This window comes from Lygodium microphyllum, chromosome 21, assembly GCF_053477565.2.
Source record: "Lygodium microphyllum isolate KBCC chromosome 21, Lygodium_microphyllum_v1.1.10, whole genome shotgun sequence".
Lineage (NCBI taxonomy): Eukaryota > Viridiplantae > Streptophyta > Polypodiopsida > Schizaeales > Lygodiaceae > Lygodium > Lygodium microphyllum.
The window spans coordinates 67025857-67035981 of record NC_141155.1 but is presented as its reverse complement, the minus strand read 5'-3'; the positions used below and the strand labels follow the sequence as shown (position 1 = coordinate 67035981).

The window sequence follows — 10125 nt, the reverse complement described above, 5'->3', positions numbered from 1 at the left end:
AGAAGCAATGAAGGGGCAGCTTTAGGAATCACAATAAACTAAGTAGCTCCAACTCTAGTGATCTTGAACATAAGTGGGTGGTTGTAGTGCTGAAGTTAGAGAAGGAGATAGTAGTAGTCTTTGTATATACCAAGGGGTTGGCCCAATCAAGGGATATAATTTGGGATTCACTCAAGGTTCTCTAGTGCCCTATCATACTAACTAGGGACTTTAACATGGTTGAATTTATTAGTGATCGATTTGTAAGGAAGAGGGGTAGTCTTAGGTGGTCTAGAACTAGTGGCCTCGACTGGCTTGAAGGGATATCACTCTTTGATTGATACCTCACCCTAGACAAATTTCACTTGGTTCAATAATTAGAAACATCCTCACCTCTATAGTAAGGCCAAACTTCACAAGTGCTACATCTCATCAAGACTCTTAGGCAACTTCATCGATTGTAGGCAAATGATCTTCCTGAGTATTGCTCTCTCAGACCACAAACCTATCCTCACTACATTTAGCAACTCTAGAAACCCCAAGGCTAGAGCAATCTACTTTTATACAGACCCAACCTTGCTCAAATTCCAATATGTCCAAAAAGTCATTGCCTCCATCTAGAACCAATACTTCCTAGCCACAAATAGCCTAGCTCAAGCGTGGATGTCAGCTATTAAGAAGTCTCAATAAATTCTTAAGAAACCCAAACATATTCTGACAACCACAAGGTAGAAGAGATGATCCTGAACATATCAATATATCATCCAATTGGAGAAGAGGATTGACTTCGGAGAACACACTCTCCAAGAAAAACTCCTCATGATGAAGATAGCTCTTAGAAGGAGGAAATAATTGAGGCAAAGAGCTTGTAGAGGTTCTTTAAGGGCTGGTGGGTGGATAAAGCAAATAGACCAACAAAAGAGAATGTTAAACTACTAAACAAAAAGAAGCAAAGATTGAATCCCCTTTCTAAGCAAAGAGGATGTACCATGGCCCAGTCGAGATGAAAACTTGGCACACACGCGCGCACACACACATGCACATGCATGCGCATGCACACGCAAACACACACGCACACGCACACGCACATGCACACACTTCTTTAACATATTTAGTGTAGTTCAACCTCCTACCCCCCCTCCCAATTCAAGCTAAGGCCAAGGTCTCTATATGGACGAAAAAGGTAGTTCCCCCTGAAATAGCCACACTCCTAGAGGTGGATATACTTAGCTTTGAATTGGCCAACACAATAAAGACTCTAGCAAGGGGCAAATCTCTTGGCCTTGATGGGTTACCAAATGAACTCTTTCAAACATTTAAGGATTTACTCATCTCCCCCCCCCCCCCCCACAACCCCCCGTTAGAGGTGTGGAAAGGGTTAGTTTGGCTTAGGTCCCTTCTAGCCTTCATTAACAAAGGAGTAGTCAAACTAATCCATAAAAAGGAGAAGAAAGAGATATTAGGCAATTGGAGGCCGATCACTACATGACCTAAAAAATATTTGCCAATACACTGGCTAGAAGGCTCTCTACCCACCTTGACAAGTGGATAAGGAAGGAGTAAAAAGGCTTTGTCAAAGGCATATATATTCTGGATGTAATAATCAACCTTTGGTAAGGACTTGATTTTGCTCAACGAAATAATTTGGATTATGTCTTTTTGAAAATTGACTTTGACAAAGCATATGATAGGTTGGAGTGGGACTTTATTCTCCAATCCCTCCTCGACAAGGGTTTAGGTAATTGATTTATCTAAATTGTTTGTGTTTTATTTGGAAATGCAATGATGAGAATCGCTTTGGATGGAGACCTCACACCCCCTTCCCTCAAATACGTCCCATTAAATCACTCCTCTTCCCTTTGCTATAGCTACAAATGGATTAGGGTGGTTGATCAAGGAGCAATATCAGAAAGGTCACATAAGAGGAATTAGACTACCTAGGGGAGCCAAAGACATAATTTTAAAATTTTTCACAAAAGACACTGATTCAACTTTGAACAATGACCCTATATCTATCTCTTCTTTTTGGGCATGCTTAGAGACATTTTGCCTTGCTTGTGGCTCGAAAATAAACCATTCTAAAATGGGGGTCAAAACACTCATCAAAGATCCCCTCCCTTTGGCTGCTTGAGGTAGGATGCAAACCCATCCAAGAAGGAATTGTATTTGAGCTCGTAGGGATTCCAATGGGTTTTGGTGTGAACATGAAACAAAGATGGTAATGGGTAATGGACAGACTCTTGACCAAAATTAACAAGTGGAACAATCTCAAGATGGGATTTGCCTCAAGAACACTTATTCTCAACCACATCATCCTCCCCTCTTGTGTATGTACAGTTCTTATCATACTAGTGCCCTCGAGCTCCAGCCTCTCCTAGTTTGAGTCCCTCTTTAGAAACTACCTTTGGGGTGGAGATTCAAGTAAGTTCAAAATTCCCAAAGTAGCTTGGAAAGCCTGTACCTTACCAAAAAAACTAGGTGGCTCTAGAATTCTAGATGTGCACTCTCCTGTTGACAAGCTTGCGTGCAAAAGTGGGTACTTAGAAGCATCTCCCACCCCGAGGAAGATAGGGCCATCCTATTTTCTCACTCCTTGACTAAATTCAAAGCCACAAATTTTTCCCACAGCTCAACAATCTGCCCCCCCCATACAATGATGTTTGTTGACTTCAATTTTATTCTAACAGGAGTCACCCCACTAGTCAAATAGCTATGGGGAGCATGGGCTAGATTCAAGCCCCTCCTTTAACTCACCAAATCAACAAAAAACATGTGTTGATTAGTGAATGATTCCATCTAGCTCAGTATCACTATACAACCATGCCCATTTGAGCATTTAAAGCAAGCAACTCGGCTCAATACGAAAGGCCTTAGAATTTGGAAGGATATGTGGGACTCCTCTTCTAAAAAATGGCTTGACAATAGATCCCTGCAAACTAAAGTTTAGTCTTAACAAGAAATATATACAATTCATCTTAGAAAGAAGAGCGATTTGGCTTAACAATGTTCCAATGTTCATTCAAGTTAATGGAATTTTTTGTGGTAACTCATTCTATTGGAAGATGTAGGAGAAGTTCTCCCCCATGCCCAACCTTTCCCCTTTCAACACATAGGTAATATAGAAACTCAACCAAAGATGGCATATATCTTGGTCAAAAGACAAGTGGGAGTTCAAAGTTAAACATGTTTGGTTAGCATCAATACAATCAAAAGTCTCAAGCCTTATGTGGCTCATTCTTCACAAAAGTGTATAGACTCAAGCGAAGGCTAGAAGTATTGGAGCAGGGAGAGGAATTTTTCATCAGTGTGGCAAAGGAGATGAAACTCTGTCACATCTTTTCATAACCTACCCCCAGAATGGGAACACAATGAGCTGGTTGTATAAAATTAATTTCACTGCCACCCTTATTAGCTCAGCTGAAGGAGATGCTATTGGGGGAAGCCAATGGGATCCCCTCCTTAGTCTAGACTTGTGTAAGGGGAGTGGTCCATTGGAACATTTGGTTGCGAAGAAACTCAATTGTGTTTGGGGGAGATTTTGAAATCGGCCAAACCAATCTAATTCTTGAATTTTGTTCGTAGGTGCTATGCCATGTTGGACTCATCGCAAGGATGGAAGCCAAATTGGAAGTTATGTGCTCGCCGATTAAGTTGACTAATGGGTAGAAAGAAGCAATCCGAAACATGAAAATCAAGGAAATGGTAGCGGTCCTCGCTCAAATGGAAAATGCAATTTTCAGTGTGCCGCCTCCCAATGTAGTTGTTCAAGAGCCGCAGAGTTGGACAGAGGAGAGAGAGAAGAAAGAAAAAGAAATGCCATTAGAAATTAGGAAGATGTTGGTCTACCAAGAGAGAAGTCATCAGCTCGAACATCGAGAGCCATACCGGTCATCTGTCATTCAGGCTGAAGGCCTCCCCCCCAAAAGACCAGACCTCATCCCCCATATGCCACTCCTCTCTTATGACAATATAATGTAAGCAATAAGTGCCATTAGAAATCAGAAAGATGCTGGTCTACTAAGAGAGAAGCCAGTAGCTCGAACATGAAGAGCCATACTGGTCATTTGTCAGTCAAGCTGAGGCCAGTTACACACCAAAAAAGGGACGCCCACTTTGTAAGCTTTAACCAATCAAAACACTTATTTAAGGGTTGGCGTCCACACTCCTTTAAACACTGGAGAGGACATGACCTATTGTTTACCTGTTAAATAGGTGAACTCCTTGCCCACTTTTGGACGGGGAGTCTCCCTTGCCCACTTTGTAAAGTGGCGGACAAGGGTGCACTTTTTGCATTTGCAACCAATCAACAGTTTCAAAAAGTGCATGCCCACACTCTGGACGGGGGTTGGCCGTCCATTACTTGGTGTGTAACCAACTTGAAGGCCTCGCCCCAAAAGACCGGACCTCATCCCCTATATGCCACTCCTCTCCTACGACCATATAATGCAACCAATAAGTAGGAGCCACCTAGGCTATCCTCAACTAATCCACTTAAGCACTAAGTAATCAGCGTAAGGTTGCAGTGTTCCATTTTGACGGGTCCGTGCCGCCGGCGTGTGAAAACGAAGGGGGAAGAAGACGATCACACAGACAGAGAGAGAGAGGGACAAATCTTTCACCCCCGCCATCGCTATCGGCATGGCCATAGCCATCGCCTCCGGTTCTAATCAACAACAGTCTGCTCCTGCGTCCTTCTTGGCATACCTTACCCGTAGACTAGGTCGATCACAAAGGACTCGCGCCTACCTTCCCCCTTTTTCTTTCCATTTATTTACTCTTTGCCGCGGGCCCCTGGGCCCCCACCCCTTCCCTTTATTTTTTATCATCCTTTGTCATTGCCTTCGCTCATCGTCGTCGTCGTCGTCGTCGTCGTCGTCATCATCATCATCATAAGCTTTCGCTGTAGCACCTCATCATAAGCTTTCGCTTTGCACAGGCGCTACAGCTTCTCGTCTTCCATCCGGCCTCCGATCGGACTCCTTGTTACTTCTTCCCTTCTGGTCGCAGCAGCAACGAAAAACGCTCGGAGAACCGACGCCAAGTGCAAAAGTTATTCCCTCAGGTAAGGCCAATCTCTTCTCTGCAGTTCTCGATCTTCAGCTTTTGCCTCCTGGAAGGTGACTCTTTATCCTGCTCATACATCTGTTGTTGCTGAATGACGCGATTCAGCAATATTCCTTGTGTGCCGTTGCAAAATCCATTACTTTTTGTACGATAAAGAAATCGCACCGTGTCTGCTTTGATCCTTAATACTTCACATTAAAATTCTTAATGCTTCCACCATGATTAACAGTAATACGTGAATACTTCCATCGTGCTAACCACCAGTAGCTTGAATGTGTCCAGCACGCTTTACTTTAAGATCCTGAATCCTTCTTCCATGCTTAATATTAATACCCTTAGTCCTTCCAGTCGTGCTTAACACCACGATCCTCGACTTCCACCATGCCCAACACTAATATGTTTACCACTTCATAAGCCAGTTCTGTGTCTGCATCGATTGATTCATTTTCCTGATCATTATGTGCTGGAATGGTGTTGTCTAGAGTGATTGATGCTTATGATCTAATGAATACTAATGCATGCCGGGCATCTGATGTGATATCTAGTCTGCAGATTTTTTGATTCTATCTACCATGGCAAGAAAGAAGATCAGAGAATATGACTCCAAGAGGCTCTTGAAAGATCATCTTAAAAGATTAGCTGGCATTTCACTTGACATCAAGTCGGCTCAGGTAAGCCAAATGTGCAGTTGGAGACTCCTCAACTTGTGATCTCTTTGGACTTATTCTAAGACAACCTTGTCTTTTATTGCAGGTTACAGAGTCCACAGATTTCAACGAGTTGGCTGACAAGGAACCATGGTTAACCACCACAAGGCTTGTTGTAAAGCCTGATATGCTCTTTGGGAAGCGGGGAAAGAGTGGTTTGGTACATTTATCAATATCTAATTTGAAGGCTTCATTCTTTAGCTGAAACACGTAGTTTAATGTACGAATGTGTTCTTGACACACAGGTTGCACTGAATCTGGATTTGGCTGGAGTCATTGCCTTTGTGAAGGATCGCCTTGGCAAGGAGGTATATATATTGACAGCTTATCACTTGGCTGTCAAAAGTGGTACATAGGGACATGATTTCAAGCTGCAAGGCTATGCTAGTTTCAGGCAGGGGTTGTGGAAGTCCATGCCCATCTTTTCATGTTGTACCATGGGTATCCAATGGTTTTTTGTTCCAACCTTTCAAAAAACAGCCATAGTCAGCATGCTGCAGTTATATCTGATAGAGGGTTGGGATTAGGCTTTTGCTGCTGAGATATGTCTGGATTGTAACAGTATATTCTAACTTCTACTACCTTTTATCTGTTGTAACAGATTGAGATGGGTGGAGCAAAAGCTCCAATCACGACATTCATAGTGGAACCATTTGTCCCACATGATGATGAATATTACTTTTCTATTATGTCTGAACGCCTGGGCTGTGCTGTGAGTTTTTCAGAATGCGGGGGAGTTGAAATTGAAGAGAATTGGGAAAAGGTAAAGAATTTTATTACCTTTTGTGGGGTGGGCTGCCAATTCGTATCCAATCTAGTGCAAATTTTTTTTCATGTTATATTGCATTGGTATATTGGGTTCACCACACTGGCATCAGGATGATCGAATGTACACTCCATTTCTCTAATAGGCATCACTGGTTGAGCACATGTGCACGTCTGTCGGAATAATGGATGTTGCAGCTTGGTCAGAGTGTTCCTATTAGATGTAGATGTCCCTTTGTCCATTCACATCATTCAAATATGGGATGCATCTATGCATGTGCATGCACACAGGTGTGCACAGGTGCATATACCTCAGACAGGCATGTCATGCAGTTCATACTAGGTTTTCTGAACCCTAGAAGTCTGGATGCCAGAGTGTGGATGTTTTTTCCTGTATTTAGTTATATTAATTTCCTTGGGATTGTAACACTCATGTCTGTGAATGTATTTGGCTAGGTGAAACAAGTGTTTGTGCCAACTGGACAACCTTTAAATACAGAACTGTGTGCCCCATTGATAGCCACTCTTTCTTTGGAGGTACTGTGATATTTTTGGGTCCTGATGATTTTCTTGAATTAGTGCACTGATGCATCACAGACTGATAATGTATGATCATATGCAGGTGCGCAGTAAGATCGAGGGTTTCATCAAAGGTGTTTTCAATGTGTTTGAAGGTAATGCTTTACTGGACCGTATATGCTGACTCAGTTGAAAGCACCTCACATTTACATACCTAATGTTCTATCAGAGTAAGTATGCTGGCTCATAGAGAAGCAAGATACAAGTTTCTATATGTATGTTCAGACTTGGATTTCACTTTCTTGGAGATGAACCCGTTTACCCTTGTGGCGGGTGAGCCTTATCCTCTTGACATGCGTGGAGAGCTTGATGATACGGCAGCCTTCAAGAACTTCCAGAAGTAAGATACCTCAGAATTAAGGGTTTTTTCTTCATTTTTGCTGCTACAAGTCTTTTTCCTGATTGCTTTCAATGTGTATATTTTATGAACAGGTGGAGCAATGTAGAATTTCCTCTTCCTTTTGGAAGAGTAATGAGCCCTGCTGAACAGCTGGTTTATGCTATGGATGAGAAGGTAACTAGATGTGAACTTGCAATATCTCCTGGCTTATGGCCATAATACTCTCTGTCTGCTTTTGAAAGATTTGATGTCAGCCAAGTAACAAGTATTACCTGTGCCATGAACTGCAATAGGTTTCTAAGCTTATTATTGAGAAATAAATATTATGCAGAGTAATAAACCTGACCTATATTAGTGTGAGGTAATTATTATGCTTAGTAGTAAACATGTATTTGTTAATTTGGTATACATTCAGGGAGTTGAAGCTACTGATCCTTTTATCCTGTTAGGTAAATGAGGAAGTTTACAATTGGTAAAGAGTTGTGGATCTTGGGGCTTAAAAGGTCGTTGCACACATTGTTTGATTATAAAGGAACTTAGTTGAGTTTTCTTTGACTTCTTTGTTGGGTCCCAGACTAGCGCATCCTTGAAGTTAGCAATACTTAATCCAAAGGGTCGCATTTGGACCATGGTCGCTGGTGGAGGTGCAAGTGTCATCTATGCTGACACGGTAAGGATCACCAACTTGGAAAATCATTGCTTCTGTTTGTGTGATCACTATTTCATTTCCTTTTATAAGAGGGTAATGATGGAACATGGCAGGTAGGAGACTTGGGCTATGCATCTGAACTTGGCAACTATGCTGAATATAGTGGTGCTCCTAATGAAGAAGAAGTATTGCACTATGCCAGAGTGTTGATTGATGTACGTCTCAATCTCCATTCTTGAATTTTCTATGGTGAGTTTAGTCATTTGAAGATCAAGGGTTCAAGGATTTGGTTTGTTTTATGTTTGGTCAGTGTGCTACAGCAAACCCTGATGGCAAGGGAAGAGCACTTATAGTTGGTGGAGGGATTGCTAATTTCACTGATGTAGCTGCTACTTTTGGTGGCATAATTAGAGCCATGCGTGAGAAGGTGAGGAATGAAGTGAGCTTTGAGTTCTCTGTTTACAGCATTGAGAATTGAGACATTATACCAGGATGGGATTGTGAGTCTTCCAATTTTTGTTGTATGACAGAAAAACCAAATGAGGGCTGCCAAAATGCACGTGTTTGTGCGAAGAGGTGGTCCTAACTGGCAGCAAGGACTTGCTAAGATGCGGGCTTTGAGTGAAGAAATCAATGTCCCGATTGAGGTACTTGTGTTCACTTGATTTTTTAAAACTCCAAGAACTGATTTGGGTAACTTATGTTGTTTTGTGTTCCATGTTAGGCACATGGCCCAGAAGCCAGCATGACAGGCATTTGCAAGCACGCAATAGACTACATTAAAGCTTCAGGTTGATGCAAAACATTCTCAACTCTGTGACATTGGGTCGGCCAAGCAAATAGGTTATAACCAAGGTTTTTCTCATTGACAATGTCACACTCCTGGGTGACAAGAGCCTTCAAAAGAAGAACTTCTTTGTATGAAGACGCAGGAAGATATATTCGATTCGTTGGCGATTTTCATAATGAGTACCATAGAAGCCCTGATTATCTTATGTGTTATGTGCATGTGCATGTAGAGGGACTGCTTAAGTTTACTGATGCATCTGTTTTCTGCATGGATGCATAGATATATGATGGAGTTGGTTCTCTAAAAAAGTGCTAGGCTAGATGGTTCAAGGTTTGAGGCTAGGTTGTGGTGTTCTCTCACTAATCTTGGGGTAGAGGCATTTCCAATTTCTTGAGAGGAACTGAGCTGTGGTTCACATGTTTGTGGTGGGTGTGCCTCCTCTTTCCCATGGCCTGCACATGATAAAGGAGTATTCGGCATCCAACCTGATGGAGTGTGATAGAATTCAATCCCATGCACAAGTCTCATGATTTTGGGGATCACATCCAAAAAGGTTATATTGGCTCATTGCTAAACGACTACTGAGAGGTTGAACACTCGTGGCACACTTTTTTTTCAGTGTGCACCAAGAACGCCTCCCCTAATTTGGTTAGAGTTAATAATTGAGTTATAAAGTCATATATATACTTGAGACTTGAAATTATCATAACAAAGTATCATCTCTTTCTAGCTTTAGATTTTAATCTTTAGGGATAGTCATTTAATATTTTGACATTTAAATATTACATGAGATAGTCATTGCGTATTCGAATTATACCAACATTTCCTTTACATGCTACCTACTTTGTTAGCAACAACTTTGAGACCTTGTCTCAAAGTTTTAGGTGTTATTTGACATGTGCATTTTTGGTCAATCCTTGCCCTATTATGCTCAATTCCTAGTTGTGTACATGACCTCTACTACTAAAATCACTTTTATTGTACTAACAAAGTTAGAATTAAGTTAATATTGCATTTGTCAAACAATGGAAGTGTGCTGCAAAGATTCTATGGTTTAAATTAAACACAATTTAGAACCTTGAGAAATTCCAAATAATATGGATCGAAGGTTTTGTACTAGTTTTAAAAAATGCACATTGTGAGCATTTTCTATATAGAAGGTTATAGAGGAAGTGGGTGTAAAGCAAACAAGGATTTAATTGGTATTAAGCGGCATATGATTGAATGGAAAAAGTTAGCACTTATATGAAGG

The 10125-nt window shown here is 41.4% G+C and overlaps 1 protein-coding gene across 1 annotated transcript; it reads left to right on the top strand.

Moving 5' to 3' along the window:
* The first annotated feature begins 4514 nt into the window (after positions 1 to 4514).
* LOC148018100 (ATP-citrate synthase alpha chain protein 1-like) lies at positions 4515 to 9049 on the top strand. The gene is made up of 15 exons (XM_087661274.1): positions 4515 to 4699; positions 4916 to 5041; positions 5596 to 5714; positions 5797 to 5910; positions 5996 to 6058; positions 6352 to 6513; positions 6972 to 7052; positions 7138 to 7189; positions 7320 to 7434; positions 7527 to 7608; positions 8009 to 8104; positions 8197 to 8298; positions 8394 to 8510; positions 8614 to 8730; positions 8808 to 9049. The coding sequence occupies exons 1-15, from the start codon at positions 4618 to 4620 to the stop codon at positions 8877 to 8879; spliced, it is 1500 nt and encodes a 499-aa protein (XP_087517400.1). The 5' UTR covers positions 4515 to 4617; the 3' UTR covers positions 8880 to 9049.
* Positions 9050 to 10125: the final 1076 nt, after the last annotated feature.